We start from the raw sequence: 19,432 nt of genomic DNA, 5'->3' as shown, positions 1-19,432 counted from the left end.
TACATTGTTGCATGTTGTAGCGTGATATTAGAGAGAAATAGGTAGAAGGAGCATTAACTATTTCCTGTTATCTTGGGGTAGGAACTAGGAAGTGTTTAATAATTACAAAAAAGAAAAAAAAAAAGAAAAAAAATAGAAAGAGAGAGAGAGAGAGAAAAAGAAGGGAGCAATACACTATGCATCTTGCTGGCCAGCTAGCTAATACTTAAAACTAAATCTTTAAATATAACCATCTCCACCATGAAATTGTTCCGTTGGCAGCACCTATTTTTTTCTCCACTTTTTAGCACCCTTCCCCATTTTGTCTTCTATTGTTTTACTTCTTTTTTTTAATTTTTTTTTTTTTTTTTTTTTTTTTCTTGCACTCCTCCTGCCTTACATTTTTTATATGTTACAATATATATGTGTGGCCTTATATCTGACTCCAGATCTCAGACAAAGTCCTTGTGTCTTGATTTTTTTGGAATTGTCACACCAGACCCTTTGATCCCCATACTTGACAAGGCGTGTCCCGGTAACACAGAATTAAAAATTCTTTCTTAACTTACACAATTAAGAAGTCTTCCTCTCTCTCTCTATATATATATAAACAACAGCAACAACAAAGCCTTAGTCGGTTAGTCCCAATATGATTTGGGGTTGGCTAACATGAATAATCATAAGGAACTGTACGATATAAAAAGGGACATAGCAAAATAGTCAATTAAAGGAGTTTGAAAAAAGGTGAGTAAAGTGGGGAAAAGAAAGAGCATTTAAGAAAAATCAAGGGAATTTTCAAAGAGAACAAAAAAAATAAAATATAATAAAGTTTTGAAGTGGTGGTTAAAACGTTTAGAGTAAAAAAAAAAACATAATGGTTTGAGAAAACTTGAGCAAAGTCTACAATGTAACCTAAAAATTTTAATCTACTTCCTCCGTCAACTATTATTTGCAACATTTACCAAAAAAAGAAGCTAACAATTAATTACAACAAACTTATGGTTTGTTTGGTAACCAGAAATTCTGGATTTGGCCAATTATGTTGTTTGGATGTACTTAGAATTTGGGAATTGAAATTGGCCAAATCCAAGATTATAAAGACATGAGTATATTTTGATATATTGAAATTGCAATCCTAAACCTGTCATTTCAAATTTTAATATTCAACGAAAAAGCCCAACTCTCTTTCTCTCCTATGCCGTACAACAGTTTTCATCCGCTTCCCCAATATTTTCTCTCTCTTAGGGTTCTTCACCATTGAAACATACACAAGTTCTCTCTCCCCTCCATTGAAGGGAGCTTCGAATTTCTTGCTTGACCATAGAGTGTACCTTATTTAAAATAGCTGAAACTTGATCGACCAATTTCTGAAATACCAATTTCTGAAATTTGCAGCAGCTCTTCGAATTCCCCATTGAAGCGGCGCACGAGCTTTTTCTCTCCATTGAACCAACATTGCAACTTGATACCAACATTGCAGCAAGTAAAGCGAATTTGGGGATTTAAGATTGAGGAGGAGAAAGAAAAAATTGGGGAAGAGGATGAAACTTTGGGAATTTAAGATTAGGTAGAGGAAGAGATGAAAATTTGGGAATTGAAGATTGTACAGGAGAGAGAAAGGAAATTTGTGTGAGTTAAAAGTGTAATTTCATTTGCTTAATTCAAAATTTCACTCATCTCCAAACATAGGTTAGAATTTGAAATTCTGGAAATGAAATTCTGATATTTCCCAAACACCCAATATTGAAATTGAATATTAAGATTTCAAATTCTAAAATTCAATTTCAACATTTGAAATGAATATCATGTTTCCAAACACAACCTTAGTTATTTCCTATTGTAGTAACTTTTTCGGTCAAAATGACCAAAATACCCTCATTTAAAATTCATTAACACATAATACCACACATAATTACAAATCCTTATAACCCTAATCTGAATTAATTATCTAAACCTTCCCACCCAAATAATCAGATTATCTCTCAATTTCTTCTCCCTCTTCATCTTTCATTTCATCTTCTTCATCTCTCATAATCAAATTGCAGATCATCCGGTTCGTGATCGGTGGTTAGTGGGATTTGGTGTGTTGTCAATGATTGTGGTGGTTCGCGGGGGGTGGTTTTGGTTGTTTGTGGAAGGGTTTTAGTGATTCGTCGGTGGTTTTGGGTTTGTGGTTGGGTTTCATGGGCTTTGGTGGTGGTTTTGAATTTTGGTGGGTCCGGTGGTTTTGGTGTTGGTTATAGGTTTTGTGGTTCTGGGTTTGGTGGTTTTTGGTGGTGGTTCTGGAATTCTAGGTTTCGACGATTTTTGTTTTTTTTAGTTGGATTAATATTCAAGTACATGCCCATATGGTTCCATAATCATGCTTAAAAACTTTTTCCTACGAGTCTGCGCGGACCCCCATTGTTGCAAATAATAGTTAATAGACGAAGTATTATATTCAAGAATGGAGTTTGCTAGATTAATTTAGTTTTCGAAGAGCATATATGGGAATTGTATGATGTTTAGGAAGATGACTAATGAAGATCATGAGAATATGCATATGGAAATCCTCGGCTTTTCGGTCAAAAGAAAAAGAAAGTTTAGAAAGGGAAAGGGATGAAGGTGGAAGAAAGGAAAGGAGGAAATTCCAATACAAAAGTAAAACACTTATAAGAAAAACAATTAGGCAAACCAATGAGAATATGCCACATGGCACTAGATATGTTAATGAGGGATTGAGGGTAATAAGACCATTATGTGAAGACACATGAGTTTGTTCTATTTCTTGTTTATCAAAAGGTTAGAGTATTTAAAGAATGATGTACATAGTTGGGGTTGGTCTTATCTAATTCTCTGTACTCTTTGTCTTATTATGTACGTGGAAGTCTTAGGCCCTGTATAGTTCACCTTATTTTATTCACCTTATTATATATATATATATATATATATATATATATATATATATTCTAATTTGGTGATTTGACCATACTTTGACCTTATCTACACTAATCTATAAAGAAAAAAGTATCAAAGGGGTCTTTAGATTCATAATAATGTGTATATTATTACCCCCTTTGTATTTTATTACTTGCTCCGTTTTTCTTAGGCACGTATGCCAATGAAATCTTTGATTAATATTATCTTTAATCATCCATAAGTAAAAATTATAGCAATTGAAAATTAATAATCTATTCATTGAGACATTTTAACAAGTAACCATAAGATTATATTTTACTTATGTTTAAATCTCAAACATTAGTCAAAGAAGAGCAAATGAATAGTGCAAAAAGTGCAAATGGATCAAGTAATAGAGGGAGTAATAAGTAGTTTTATAATTTTTTTTATTACGAAATTAAAGATATATAACAATGAAAAGCCACACATAAAACGATATTATGAATTTATGTTTTTTGTTTTGATTTGAACTTTTTCTTTTTTCTCTTTGATGTGATTTGAAATAAATAATGAGCTCCTGTAATAAGATGAACTAAACATGACCTTAGTCTATAAATAGTGATTTGCTTGATACTTGGAAAGGTAGATCGATTTTCTTGATTTCTTCTTTGGGCACAATCACAAAGTTCCTCATTGTCATTCGAAAATTTTCATGTTTTCTCATTATCGAAAGGATTTGGTAAAGGGCTCGTTTATATTTACTTAATTTCAGTTCAGTTCAGCTCTAATCAGTTCAGTTCAGCTCCAATCAGTTCAGTTCAGATGAGCTCTTAATTTTCCTCTCTCATAAAATATTCATTTCAGCTCAATTCAATTCAGTTCAGTTCAGCTCCAATCAAATCAGTTCAGTTCTGTTCAGCTCCAATCAGTTCAGTTCAGCTCAATCCAGTAAATGTGAACAGGCCCAAAGTAGATGTTAAATGAGATAATGGGTATTATTGTATTGAAAAAGTAGATGTGATGTAAGATAATAGATTTTCTTTTTTCAACGCAAAAGTGAGTGGGACCCTAACTTTGTGGTTGTAAAAACAAAAATGTATTAATAATGGGGTCATTCTCATAATACAAGTGTAAAAACTAGTTTGGATTTTGGTTTATATGAAAATAAAATACACCATCTATACTTATATAATAAAGTAATTCCCGTAATTATCCCTAAAGTACACGTGTCATTACTTCATTAAAAAATTTTCCGCCAAAAAATTTGTTATTTTTTTTAAAGGGAAGGGAATGACGCACACCAATAATAATTTAAATAAAATTAGAAAATATAGTGGTAAAGAATAAAAGAATGTTATGTAATACTATAAAATACTACATAGGATATTTGTATTTAAAAAAAAACGTAGGACATTACTATCTAAGAATATTTTATTTTTATTGTTATCAACAAAAATAACATGAATAGTGAGTACTTTTTATTTGAGAATAAGGGTAAGATTTCAAATTACGAATACTAAAATATTGTTATTACTCCTTCCATCTCACATTAGTTGTCCTATAAAATATCACAATGTTTATTACAACGTTACACGGTACGTGAGACATTTTGGAACGTGGTACGGGAACGGGGCGTGGAACGTAGTCTAGAGAGTTCTAGGAACATATGACTCTGGAGTTCCCGTTTTTTTTTTTTTTTTTTTTTTTTAATTTTTATATATTTTTTTATTAAGGAATTTTCTTTTTTATTAATTTTAAATTTATTTGACTTTCTTAGGACTTTATAGTTAATATATACAGCTGTTAACCCAAAAAATTAAAAAGAAAAAAAAATACAGCTGCAGTACGTTAGTACATACTGTAGTAACTGTACTATTACTATACTACTTGGCACTAAAGTACTGGTATAAAATAAAATAATTTATAAAGGAAAGATAAAAAGGGAAGGGTCCACCAATTTTATTTATTTATTTATTTTTTTAAAATTAGGTTAGGATGCATTTGCTTTGTCAGCCGTCAAAGACTTCATCTTCTTCTACACTAGTTTTTTCATATTCCTCCATTAATGAAACTTGAAGCTTTAAATCTTAAACTAAACCTAAAAAACTCAAGAAAATAAAAGGTTCTTTCACCTACAAACGGGTACTCCATCAAACGCGAACTAGATCGCAAACCACCACGAACCGGAATGAGTAAGTTCCGCGTTTCGGGACACACGTCCTGGTTCGCGGAACGCGTTGTCGTCCCGCGTTCCGTGCATCAATGGTTTATTATACTTTTTTTTTTAATGTTTTTTTTAAACTTACAATGATTCCGTTTGATAAATTTTTTAATAAACAAATAATGAAATATTATTGTACTATAAAACCGTGCTAAACTAGTTAAATATTATTTGCAACATATACTAAAAACAAACACTAAACATCATTTACAACATTCCCAAATCTTTTCATTTTTTGTTATGGAATCACAAAATCTCCTTTACTTATAATTTTATAACTTTAATTACATGCTGAAAGCATAATGAATTATAACCTTTTTTTTTAAAGCCAAATGAATTAAAAACTAACCTATTCTAATTAAAGTCATCTAATCTCATCAAATTTCTCCACATTCATCTACTTCATCTTTTTCATCTTTTTCATTATTTGTCTTTCTCCTCCTTCTCATCTAATTCCTTTACCTTCATCTTCCCCCATTATCTTTCTCTATCCTCCTTTAACCCCATTCTCATGAATTGAAGAAGAAGACCACCCTTTTAATTTTTTCGAATCCAAATTTGGAGATAGGCACTCGTGGGTTTTCGTTTGGTCGGTTGGTTTATGTGTCTCATGGGTCGGGTGGTTCATGCGTCTCGTGGTTGGTTTGTGGGGGTGGCGTGGGTTTCTTGGGTGGTTCGTGGGGGTGGCGTGGGTTTCGTGGGTCTGGGTTCGAACCAATTGGGTGGTGTGGGTGAGTAGTTCGAAGCAACTGGGCTGGGTTAGTCAGTGGTGGTGAAGGTAGTATGGGTGGTTGTTGGGCGGGGGTCTTGGTGGTGTTGGTGGGTTAGTTTGGTTGGATTAGTTATCCACTCTCTCTCCTCTTACTACTTAATTACCCTTACTTTTCATTAATTATCCTTGAGAAATTTAGCCTTGGTATCCGTGCTCCCCCCTTTTGTTACAAATAATATTCAACGGAGGAAGTAGCAAAAAAACCAATTTCGGATAGGTGTAAATTTTTACGATTAATTGATCCTGACATTGACGAAAGCATGAATCATCGTTAGACTCATTTAACTAGTCACTTCTTGTCTTTCTACCCCCACTTACCCCCTAAAAATTGTACCTCCTCCGCTCTCTGTTAAATTGTAACATTTTCTTTCTAAGGAATCTGCAAATTAATTGTAACATTGTTTTATTTGGCTAGTAGTTCTCTGTAACTCTCATTACATGGTACTTTTTCTCTTCTTTTATTTTTTTTTATTTTAGTCTCATTGCTCCTTATAAATTGTGCATCCTTCCTTTGTAGCAATTAAAAGGGGATGAAGTATAAAATAACTCCAACAATGGGTAGGATTTTAAGATTTTTTTTTGCTTGTGTTTATTGTTGTTATTCTTCCTTTCTCTTTCCCTTCCCTCTTGGAGTTTTTTTTTTTTTTTTTTTTTTTTTTTTTTTTTTTTTTTAATTGCTGGTAGGTAGGGGAATGGTGGCGGGGTAAGGAGAATATATATATCCAATGCTTCTTATTGAAGGTTGAAATCCCCAATTATGGAATTGTGCCAATGGAATATCATATGCATTGACAATTCTTCTTTTCTTTTGGATCAGGTATTCAACCAGGGACTGGTATGACAGATGAGATGGAGGAGCAGGAACATGCCCTTAAGCAATGTGTCGGACAACTTGAAGGTGCAGAAGCCATCCGGGTAACTCTAGTTTCGTTGCTTAAAGAGGCGGTTCAGGAACAAGTATGTTATCACTTACCTCTGATATCAATTTTCTTTGTGACTGTTAAATATGTAAGAGACTAATAGCAATAGGTAGAAAAAGGAATATTCATATGTTTTATGTGTGTGACAGTCTTATCATAAAGGGACAGTCTTGCTTTCTGGGCTACCTAAGTCTAGAATTGGTCATGATTTTTGTCATCACCAGTGTCCTAGAAAAGGTATTTACTTTAATAGTGACCTTACAATTTGAGATGCAATTAAAAGCAGGAGAGTTTTTTGGTTGGGTAGGAATTTTAGAGCATTAATGAATTGAAAGTAAATTTCCTAGGAATACCACCAAAACCTTTGCACTAAGGGTAGTTGAAAGGATTCCAGGGTTTCCTGCATTTATTTGTTGTTTTTGTAGTTTATGGTCCTATGATACCTCTTCCTAATAGTTTTAATCTTTCAGGAATTGCAGCTGCAGACTCTACGGCGTCAATTACAGGTAAAGTTCTTCTTCCCTTCTGAGGGCACTTCTGTTATATCTCCCATGACTGTTATTTGCTAAACGTTCTCTTCATGAGTATGAATTTATGATACATTTGTGTGTCACATCTTTTTTGCTCAACCTACCAAAACTCTTTAATGGTGACAATGGACCATGTGACCCTACATAACCTTTTTCATGTACCCTCCCTTAGAGTGGGAACCCATTACAACAATAATGGCAGCTTAAACTTAACCTGTTTATTTATTTTTTTTTTTTTTCTGGCCTACTTAACAGAGATAAGTGTTGTTGAAGGATTCTTGCCCCTATTGACCAAATTTCAGTGACTATAGCTGTCTATACACCTGTGCTGACACAGTATTGCTTGCTGATTAGACATGCAAAACTGACCCAATCTTAAATGGTCTGACATAGACCCAACCCAACCTAACTTGAGATTGGATAACTCCATTTTGACTCTAACCCTCACTGATTTAATTATTAAAGTATCTTCTACTGTGAACTATTACACAATGGACCTTAAACTACTCATCATCATACCTTAACTTATATAACATGAACCAAACCTGATTCAAATGACTTGTTTGCTATCGTACCTGTGATGATGTGTTGTAAAGTGTGCCTAAATATAGAGTGTACCTATTTCGATTGCATTATATTAGTTGAAATTTTTTCTTTTACAAGGTATTATATACTCCCTGCATCCTTATTTTTTGCCCCTTTGCAAATTAATGGGTCAAACTTTAAAACTTTGACCATTAATTGTCATTAATCTATAAGTGATTTTATAGTCATGTGGGTTCTTGTTGGATTCGTCTCATTGTATATATATTTTATAATAATATCAAGTTTTTATAATTTTTACCTAGATAGAAATAGAAATATGTACGCTTTAAGACGTGGGTCTTGGATGCCATTGAAAGTTAAATGGGGCAAAAAAAAATAAAATAAAAAATAGGGACAGAGGGTGTAATATGTTATTCTTTGTACAATATAATGTTTCAGTCTTTTCTTATAATCTATATAAATGTTCGTCATTGGTTGATGATAAGCAATGTTTCTATGGTCCTTGCTAAATAATACAACAATCCCTTCATTTTGACGCTTTCCTTTTTTTCATATATTCCAAAATAATTTTTCCACTTGTACTTTGGAAAGCTTCCATCATTATTTAATCTTCCTTTTCTTTATATCTCAATGTTTGGAATTTATACTTCCTCCGTTTTTTAATAGTTGCAATACACTTTTTCACGGTATTTAAGGTATGTCGGGTTCATATGATTTAATACACTTTAAAATGGGGTGAGTGGTTGTTAGGAGTGTAAGTTAGTGGGCCATGTGCTTTAAATAAGGGAAATAGTATAGCTTTCCCTAAAATAACTTTCCATTTATGGTGTGTTGCAAGTATTGTGACATTTCTATTTTAGGGAAGTGTTGCAAGTATTAAAAAACAAAGAAAGTACTATTTACACACACTCTTTTGACTGTCTTTATTTATTTATATGTTTGGAAAAATATAATTGAAGATATTAAGAAAATAAATTTTCATTAGCAAGTATGGAATCCGTAAAATTGCATTATATAGAACAATGGAAGTACATCTCTCTTTCCTTTGTAAAAAGTTAAAGCCACTCAATCACACGTAATATAAAGATTCATACTATCGTTTATCACATCTTTATTTTTCATAAAATAATACTATATACATTTTCATGTCTACTTTTTCAATAATATAATGATTTATAACCACATAAGCTATGAAAGGGGGATTATAACTATGTCTATAAATCCTTTGACTTTGCTTTCAAATTCCCAAAAATACAATTCCCAAATATATTTTATTCTCATCCGAAATAATAATAATAATAATACTGCTAAAACCTTGTTGATTATTATTTTATAGTAATAATAGTAATTACCGTAGAATATAGTTGCACAATCAAACAATGCTAACAAAATCTACAATATTCAAATAAAATCAATTAGTAACCTAAGCACAAAATATCAAGAGGCTAATGTAACATCATAAAAGTTAATGTTACATATATGGGTATCATATAATACATCATAAAATTCCAAAAGATAATGTTTGATTGCCTTATAAATAAACTCCAAAACAAGGACGAGAAGAAAAGTGAATTGTCTAATTATAGGCCCCTAGTTTGCTTACAGGGGCGCTGTATGATTAGATTTTGATGCAAGATGAAATTTAATTTTCATATGGTATGTTTGGGATGTAGGATTTAATTTAAAATTCTAAAATTGGACCAAATAAAGTGTTTGGCAAAACAAAAAAAATTGTAATTAGATTTCATTCAAACACATGACACTTTAAAACATTCTTAGATTTGTGAGGCACACCTTATCTCCCTCCATTCCACTCTTATTTTTCTGTGTCTTTTATTTGTGGCTAGGATACCAACCTCTATAGCTATATGAAACGAAATTTTATTTGTTTATCGATGGTGGTTATGGATTGATAAACTGATGGGTGAAATATGGAGTTTAAGTTTAAAAGGAGGAAACTACCATTCTTGATTAATAATGTTTTTTTTTACCGTAGTTGTAGGCTAAGGATTATTTTAATGCTGCACCATTCCTCACTACTCCCTCTTTCTCTATACTACCCAAAATTAATTTTCTTTTTTCCTTTTAAGAGCAAAGCGAATGGTTGCCAATTTACTCTCCTCCTCATCTATGGCGAACTCTATGCCCACTTATGACCATGATCTCCCATTAGTTATGTGGACATAGTTTTTCTCTCCTACTCAGGCTTGTTCACTTCACCTATAAAATAATATTCAGTAAAGTTATTTCAATTCCGTAAAAATAATTTCAGTTCAGTAAAAATGATTTACTACCTCCGTTAAATGTTTTCTGCAACTTTTGGAGGGTTTGTGGTTCACAAAGCAAAATTTGATATAGGTAATTAATGTATTTTAGGGTATGTAATTAAAGTGGAGAGAGAATATTTGGATATTTAATCAACCACCCACTACCACCCCAAGACCAGCCAACACCACCCACTGCCACCACCAAGACCAGCCAAGTCCCATTGCCTTCACCAACACCACCGCCGCGGCACTGCCTTTACCAACACCACCGCCGCCTTAAACGCCGTTTTCACCACCACCACTACCACCCCACGATACCACCAAGAAACCACGAAACCCCCACCATTTTAGATCCGACGGATTCCACCACCACCACCACCATTCTCACGAAACCCCATAAACCACTACCAGCCCCACAAAACCACCACCAGCCCCACGAAACCACTACCAACCCATAGATCCGACGGAAACCACCACCACCATTCTCAAACCACGAAACCCCCCATGAAACCCTCCACGAAACCCCCACGAAACCACGAAAACCACACGAAACCCCCCACAAAACCCACATTAGCCCCACGAAACCACCACCATCATAGATCCGACGGAAACCCACTACAAAATCATCACCAACAATTCAACAAACCCATCACAAATTCAATTTCTTAAAAGTTGAAGAGCAAAAGAAAAAGAGAGATAATGATATGGAAAGAGGAGAGAGAAAATATGGGGGAAGATGAAGATGAAGGTGGTTTTGGGTTTCTTGAGTTGAAGATGAAAGAGTTGATAAATTAGATTGGGTTGGTTGGGGTAAAAATTGGGTGAGAAATTAGTAATTAAGTAAATCTGATTGTTGTTAGTAAATTGTGTTTTAATTTTTTAAATGAGGGTAAAATTGATATTTGACTAGTGTTTTTTTACCAAAAGAGGAAAGAAATATTTTTCACACCAATACCTCATCAATATTGCAGCCACGCAACAGCCTAGATAGTCAACGCTCAACCTGCAACGGACTCCCTTATAAGGCTGTAATCATCGTTGTTGATTTTATAACACCTCAACCCGCCGGCTAGCAACACCTCAACTCGCAACCCGCAATTTGTCGCCGGCTAGCAACACTACCCGTCCCTCAACGTTGTTGATGAAGAGTTTGATTAGGGTTTGTGAGATTGGTGGTGGAGTAGCGCTGGGAAGAGACATAGGTGGTGGGTGGCGATTGTTGTTGAGGTGAGGCAGGGGTTGCGGGTCTTGGCGGTTGTAGGTGTGGGCTGCTGGTGCTGCTTTGTTTGTGCGACGGGTGGAGATTGTGGTTGTTGGTAAGTGATGGTGGTTTTGGTGGCAAGAGGTGGTGAAGGTTAAGGTGTGGGTATAGCAAGCACCGACGACTGGAAGAGGAGGGTTTTGGGCGGGCCGGCACCGGGGGTAGGGTCAGGCTTCGAGTGGATAGTAGTGAGGTGGTTGGCATGTGGAAGGGTGTTTGGTGTTTGGTGTTTTTTTTTTGTTTTTGTTTTTGTTTTTGTTTTTATGTGTAAAAATTAAAAAAAAAGCCTTGACCAATGATTTAATGACACGTGGATTTTTACCTAATATAACAGGTAAGGTGACCTGTTGGGCTCATTTTGGGAGAATAAAGGCAAAATTGTATTTATTTTGGGCAGATTTAAAGGTTGGTTTATTTTGGGAGAATGGAGCCAAGGTTGGTTTATTGTTAAATTTTCCTATTAAATATGAACTTAATGGTGGAAATTAGAGGACAGTCTTGAAAGGCAATAATTTTTAAATAGAAAGGCAATGGTTTTTAAATTTTATCTGAGGAGCAATGATCCTAATACCTTAGTTTAAAATTTGTTTAAACCTTAACAAAGTTTTCTTCAAATAAATCTAAAATTTTATTTCAGTCTAACTAAAATAATTGACCCATGATAAAAATATGTAAGAAAAGCAAATGAACCACGATAGCTCATTAACCAATTAATACAATTCTAGATGCCCAAGACCCCATATTTAGTATGATTAAATGCTTCATAATCTAAACATTTGTAAAAACTTCTACTTTAAAAGTAATGCAAAATCAAGAGAGTACCTTCATAAAGCAATACCGATAGTTATAAGGAGTATTGATTCTCATCTTTCCGTTGCCTTCAAGTTTCATTGGAGGACATGGCACCAAGTCACTAGCATCATTGTGCAAAATTCCTTGGAAAGTACCACAATTCTTCCCATGCAATCTTGAAAGTCCCTTCCTCGATTGGCTCATTTCACCTCTTGGATCATTAAAGATCGTCTAAAAGCATTCAAATACAAGAAAACATTGTATGATTATATTTAAGTTATGGAAATTTTGTCAGAAAAAACCATTTATAACAACTATTTTGTTGGAAAAACCTTTGAAAAAATTTTTGGCAAGGAGAAACCACATTGTAAAATATTTTTGTTGAAGACAACTTGAGATCTCTAATCGCATAATTAATCACTAATTTACCGTTAATTCTTCTAATTAGTCATAACTTTCACTAACTATTTAATAATTAAATTGATTTATAAACTAAATCAAAAACCACCCTCACCCTCACCACCACCACTCAACCACCCCCACCTTCTCCCCCCCCCCATGGCAGCAACCCCTCCCTCCCAGCCTCCACCATCCCCAGCCATCGCCTAAAATCCCTCACCCCTGCCGAACTGACCCCCTCCCTCTCACCTTTACCCTGTTCCCTCGCTGACCACCCTCATCCGAAAAACCACCCACCAATACCACCTTCTTCCATAACCACAACCCAGAAACCACCGCAACTCCAACCTGAGGAGAAGGAAAATCTGTCGGAAAAGCGCCGCCGAATGCGATAACAGAAGGAATATAGGAAGAAAAGAAGGAGAGAGAAAATTAGATGAACATAATCGTGACAATAGCTTTAACAATTGAACAATGTTGAATTGGGGAAGAAGAGGAGAGTGAAAATGGTGAATTGGGGAAGAAGAGGAGAGTGAAAATGGTGAATTGGGGAAGAAGAGGAGAGACATAAAGAGAAAGAGTAATTAGAAAAATGGTGAATTGGGTTCTGGAGGAGGGTGTGGTCGGCGAGGGTGAAGGGGAAAGGGAGGGGGTCGTTTCGGAGGGGGTCAGGGGTTCTAGGCGGTGGCTTGGGATGGGGGAGGCCGGGAGGGGGGGTGCTGCCATGGGAGGGGGAGAAGGAGAGGGTGGTTGAGTGGTGGTGGTAAGGGTGGTTTTTGTTTTTTTTTTTAAAAAAATTTATAAATCAATCTAATTATTAAATAATTAGTGAAAATTATGACTAATTAGAATAATTAAGGGTAAATTAGTGATTAATTGAGTGATTAGAGATATCTGGTTGTCTTCAACAAAAATATTTTACAATTTGGTTTCTCCTTGTTAAAAAAATTTTATAAGGTTTTTCCCAACAAAATAGTTGTTATAAATGGTTTTTTCTGACAAAATTTCCTTAATTTATTCATCAGAAACAATAAATTTAAACTTTAAGAGGATTATATTTGTCATTTGCTCATTTGGGGGCATGGTAATAAATCTTGGTAGTATCTTAGCATTGCGGCCGAATTTTAAAGTATTTCGAGTTTACTAAAACTCAGATATTAGGGGGCCGCAACAACCATAGTTGTTATACGACCAATACTGCGATTGCAATCACATCCAAGATATAATACTTCCTCCGCTCTAATAATATTGCAACAATGGACTTTTAGCACTATTCATCACTCTTGTTTGACCATACAATATGATTTATATGTTAAACAAAATATAGTCATGTGGGATCTTGTTAGATTAGTCTCTTAAAATGGTTTCATAATATCAACTTTTTATAATTTACTCTTATGGAATTATAGATATTTCACATGTAAAATGTGCATTGGGATGCGTAATTTCACCCTTGTAATATTAATAGGACGGAGGAAGTACATGTATGAGGGTGCTCAAAAGATAAATGACCAAATACTATTTATAGAAGAATGTATTATTTTCATGGTACATCGAACATATAATGGGCAACCCTCATGTTGGGGTGGTTGGGTTTGGGCATCATTTTCCCCCTTTTCAATTCTACAAAGGAATGAAGGATTTGTACTTTTTTTTTTTCAATATATATGTTTTAGTCCATTTTTCTACTAATTTGTTTTCTATAACTGTTAGTGCATTATTGTTATTTCCTTTTATAAATTTCAATTTATAGTAGGTTGTCAATAAAAAAAAAAAATTTAGTAGATTACAATTTTGACAAATTGTTTTTAAAGAGAATTTAAGCCTTAAAGATCTATGTAGTATAGCTATAGCCATTCAAGTCAGACCAAAGAAAATAAAAATAAAAAATCTTTGTAGTTATTAAAAATCATCTGACGACTTTTGTCTCGTAAATAGATCGGCGTATGTATAAATCCATGCATGTAAGCTATTTTCTCAAAAACCATAGTACTTCTCACCTATATTATTCTGACTCTTCATTTCACCTCACGTACCGTGTCGAACCCTCGGACATGGGTGGGACACTTGGACACTTCATTTTAGTTCAAAATCATTTAAAATTTTCAAAAAATAGTCAAGTCGGACGCTTGGACACGTATCCGTGTCGGACATGGGTACCCGAGTCCAAGTGACATAGCTTCTCACCGGGGTGCCTTGTAGTCAGATGTGTCACTAGCTTAGTTTTAGTAATACCCTTTGTTGTTATTATCATTTGATCTAGGAAATTTTGCCCTTTGGTGTCGTGCGTTTGCCATAATTAAATTTTGGTGCTTTATATTTCACTAATTCCATGCGTTAAAATTTATTTCATGGAGGATCTTGTAGTTAACTGGTATTAAGAGCTTCTTTGAGTATTTCCCTTGTTCCTGTTTCGTGTTTAAATTTTTTTTTGCTTGAGTTCCTAGTAGTTAGCCGCGTCAAGTGCCTTGTTAACCTACTACAATGTGTGATCAAACTGATCAATTATTTAGATGTTTCAAAGTGCTGACAAATGTCTATATGACCTACCTGATGAATCCCATCAACATTTGCATCCAATAATTTATTGCTATTGGACTCCGAAAAATCTCCCGTCTTTCTTTATTAATTATTCTCTCCATTATCAACTCCTTGTTTTTCCACCTCAATAAATCCTTTCTCCATCTATGTGAGGCCGATAAAAGACTTAAGACATCTATGAGAGGCCAAGAGTATAACAGCTGCATATACTTGATGTGTTAATCTACTTGAGAAGAGCTTAATGTTTTTGTCTTGCCATACCACCAACTATTTTGTTAGAACTTCCCTCTGCTTATGTATGCTATAGGAGTATTTTGAGACTTCGTCTCAAAAGGGTGATTGGATGATGAGCTTTTGGTGAAGTAAAATAAAATAAAATCTATACCGAGTATTTTAAAACTCAAATCGGGAAAAATATTTGCCTCATCCTATTACACTCCCCGATCTTCTATTCCAATCCCTTGTGTCACATGTCTATTTACATTTTTGATTTTATATTATATTTTTTTTCTTAACTCTTTCATTAAACTAATACTTTTGTTTTTCAGAATACCCACAACAATCCAAACTAATTGTACTTCATCTCCCACGTACACTTCATCTCCCACGCACACTTCATCTTCATTTCCCGTCTTCACTTCTACCTTTTCCTTTTCTCTCTTTAAGTTTCCCTCCACCTTTTTTTAAGCCTCATTTTGAATTCAAGTCCCAAAAATTTGGTTTCTTTAATTATGTATTCAGTTACACGTTACACACCATAATGAATTATTGGTATTTCCTCACTCAATACAATTTCCTGTGAACAACCTGTGCATTCTACGGACAGAAAGCTAGTTATATTAGAAAGATCAACGGTGATAAGCTGTTACTTGACTTCGTTATTATAAGCCTCAAATTTTCTCTAGTGGGGTAGGTCATTAGCAGGGCATGTTGCTAGCGGGTCACATCACGTCAGGGCCATGTACAAAAGTATAGCGGGTTGTTAGAAGGCTTAAACCATTTTGCAACCAATTTTCTTTTTCCTCTCTCTAAAAGTCAAAAACTCCGTCCTCCTTCACCTTATACTATGATTAGTCGATTACTATGGTTTTTAATCGTATACAACTATACAAGTATATAAACATACAAAGTATAATTTTTCCTTCATTTTTATTTTACTTTTAATTTACCTTTTTTGAAATTCATAAAAAATGGTGTCTGTACAACAATGAAACATGTCGTTGCACCACCAACACCACCATCATTAACACAACAGCCACAATAGCAACTCCAACACCTACCAAACTGGCTAATCTCTACATACCTCTGTGATGCTAGTGAAGCTAGTAAATGGTTAAACCTCCACTTGGTGGACACTCCAGCGGGGATGTCTATGATTATGACACAATCAGGTGAGTTGACTTACAATGAGGAGACCAGAAATCCAGAGATTGGCGATGGCGGTGTTTCCTTCAGTGGCCAGAATAGCAGCAGTGGTGGCGTGTTTGAGGATCGCAACTTGGTACAAAGTCGAAGAGGAGAGAGAGAGCTATGATAATGGGCATTGTGTGTAGCCCTTTATTATTGGACTCAAATAAAGACCTTATAAAATCTTTATAAAATAAGACCCTATAAAAGCCATGTCCATTGAAATTAAAGTGCCAAAGCCCTTGCCTAAACCTTTTTCCATTTTGTATCCCTTTCCAATAACCAGGTCTACCCTCAAATTTCTGTTAGATGGCAGACTTTATGCAGTTTGGGAACTATTTGTACATCTGAACCGTTAGATTGTGTATTTGTGTTATAGGAAGGAAGTTGGGAACTTTGTGCTCGTTGGTGCTGTTGGGTCATTGCGTGTGGAATTTTATTCCCAGTACCGCAGGATTTGGAATATACTTGTATATGTAAGATGCAGATCATGCTATTAATTGTCTTTAGAAAGGCAATAGATTTTTTTTCTTCAAAAATTAAAGTTTGTTCTACATTTTTTTTAAAATGTGATTTTTATGCATTTTGTCTACAATTTTTGCTTACTTTCTTTCAAATAGTAGTTTGGCTAAGTTGGTTATATTCTTGGGGTTGCAGATTGCTCGTAGTCGAATCAATGATGTGGGAATTATGAGACCAAAGGTATTATCACATCATTCACATGATCATGGTGTATCAGCTGCACCAGTTCCTGTGTTGACTGATCCGCAGATGACAGGAGAGCTTAATAGCTCTGCTTTGCAGCCAACAAGCAGTCTTCAGATCCCTTCAAGTCAACCAATTGGCAGTAACCAGATTCCTGTTCATCAAGTCCCTCAAACTCCCACTCAACACACAACTGCTTTTGCTGCACTTGCAGCAACTGATGAAGAGAGTAAAAAAGCTGCTGCTGCAGCTGTTGCTGCTAAGCTTGCTGCCTCCACATCTTCAGCACAGATGCTTACCTCAGTCCTTTCTTCCCTTGTGGCAGAAGAAGCTGCTTCAATGAATGATAGCTTGAGAAAGGTGGGGTTTCCTGCTAACTTGTCGATGTTCTCTCCTGAAAAACGGCAGAAAATGGAACAGCCATCATCAGGAGCGGATGCTGCAAACCTTGATTCAGGTAGCTCACCCTATTTTACCCCTGTCCAGCAACCGATCTCGAGCAATCCACCCTCCCAGTCCAGCATGCAGGCTTCATTGGGCCCACCTCCCCCGCCACCACCTCCCCCAGCTATGCTACCTGCCAATCCAGTTCTGAATCAGTATACTCAGTCTGCTGGTATGATGTTAAATATGATGCCTTATGGGTTTGGTAGCAACAGTCTACCACCTCCACCTCCTTTGCCATCCCATGTTTCCATGGGCCTTGCCCGGCCACTAGCCCCACAAAGCTCACAGCCACTCCAGCCTCCTCAACAACTGTCTCAGCAGCAGAATGCAAGTGGAGGATTCTACCGGCCCCCTGGCATTGGTCTCTATGGGTCAAGCAGTCAACCATCAACACCACCTGTGCAGCGGCAGTAGCTCTATGCTGAAACTTTTGGAGGGGAGTGGATGTTTTGATATTTCTCCCGTGCGCCTGTACATTATTAGGCTCTTGTTCACTTCTAGGCTATACACCTTTTGGCACCATACTGTATTAACTGTGATGGATATTGTGTAGCATTAAGGGGTTATTTTAGTTTTTACAAAATAACTTACATTTGTAGCTTAGACATGTATCCTTTAAAAACAAGTAGCTTTTAAATCTCTTAGGTAACAACGAACATCTTAATTCTTATTTAGCCTTATGATATTCACAGCACCATGCCTCCGAAATCTGAGTTTAGAACACTAATGGCTCATTTGATAATCGGTTTTGGAATAGTGGCAATGGGAATGAATTTATATGGAAACTTGGAAAGAAAATCAATGTTAATCCCATGATAACTCAAGATGGCAGAAATTCGAGCTTCAATGTTGCTTCTTGAGCTTTTAATGCATCGATTTTGTCAAGTAATTTAGTACTGGGCTCTTTGTGTAACTACATTGCTTTCTATAGTGAAGATTGAAGATAGAGAAAGAGGAGAGATTTAGGGGGCATTTGGCATCAACTCAGTAAAGGTAACGGAATGGAAACAAATTAAGAGGGGAAAGGGTAATATATAGTGTTCTCTTTACTAGTTGTTTGGTATTACTAAGGAAACACAAACGATTACAACCAATCCGTTTCCTTTTATTTGGCATAAAAAAGGGAAAACAAATTTTTTAAAAAAAAAAAAAAAAAAAAAAAAATAAATTAAAATATTAGTGGGCGACATTAATCACAATTCACAAGCTGCTTTATAATTGCTTCAACATACTCAAATTTTTTTTCCCCTCTTTTATCTTACTCCAATTTAATTACTCTTATCCAATAACCAAAATCATCAGCTTATAAAATGATGATTTAGGTCACTTTTTTCTTTTATTGATCATAAAAACACAACTACACAGATTGAAATCAGCAGACCATCAAAATTATCAACATCAAATCATATAATCGCAAAGGCAACAATCTTCATCGATCATTATGAAACTTCATTCATTATTTCTTATTTTTTTTTGGTGGGTAAGATGTTAGAATGATGAGTTGTTGTTGAGTGATTTTATTTGACCCAATTTTGACAAGTCTTGAATAATGAAGCAAGATCTTGAACAATGGCATGCTGAGGAATCGAATTCGGAAGAGAGAGATAGGGTGAGTAAGAGCTTTGGGAGAGAGAGTGAATGAGAGATGTTAACATTGTTAAATGAAGGAAACAAATTGTTTCCTTGGGTCAAAGAGCGGAATCAAATTGGGTTGAAATGTTACACCTAGCTAACGGTATTCGTTACTCTCTAACCTTTACCAAACAAG

General features: G+C 35.1%; 1 protein-coding gene across 1 annotated transcript in view; it reads left to right on the top strand.

Moving 5' to 3' along the window:
* Positions 1–18,557, top strand: part of LOC110700039 (regulation of nuclear pre-mRNA domain-containing protein 2-like) — a 30,994-nt gene extending 12,437 nt beyond the window's left edge. Inside the window, exons 5-7 of the mRNA XM_021877530.1 lie at positions 6,667–6,806; positions 7,240–7,275; positions 17,170–18,557. Coding sequence (XP_021733222.1) covers positions 6,667–6,806; positions 7,240–7,275; positions 17,170–18,078 — 1,085 coding nt within the window. The 3' untranslated portion in view covers positions 18,079–18,557. The remainder of the gene's footprint in view (positions 1–6,666; positions 6,807–7,239; positions 7,276–17,169) is intronic.
* The last annotated feature ends 875 nt before the right edge of the window (positions 18,558–19,432 follow it).

The sequence above is a fragment of the Chenopodium quinoa genome, unplaced genomic scaffold (genome assembly GCF_001683475.1).
Source record: "Chenopodium quinoa cultivar QQ74 unplaced genomic scaffold, ASM168347v1, whole genome shotgun sequence".
Classification (NCBI taxonomy): Eukaryota; Viridiplantae; Streptophyta; class Magnoliopsida; order Caryophyllales; family Amaranthaceae; genus Chenopodium; species Chenopodium quinoa.
The sequence above is the reverse complement of the archived record's forward strand: the minus strand, read 5'-3'. Positions and strand labels throughout refer to the sequence as shown.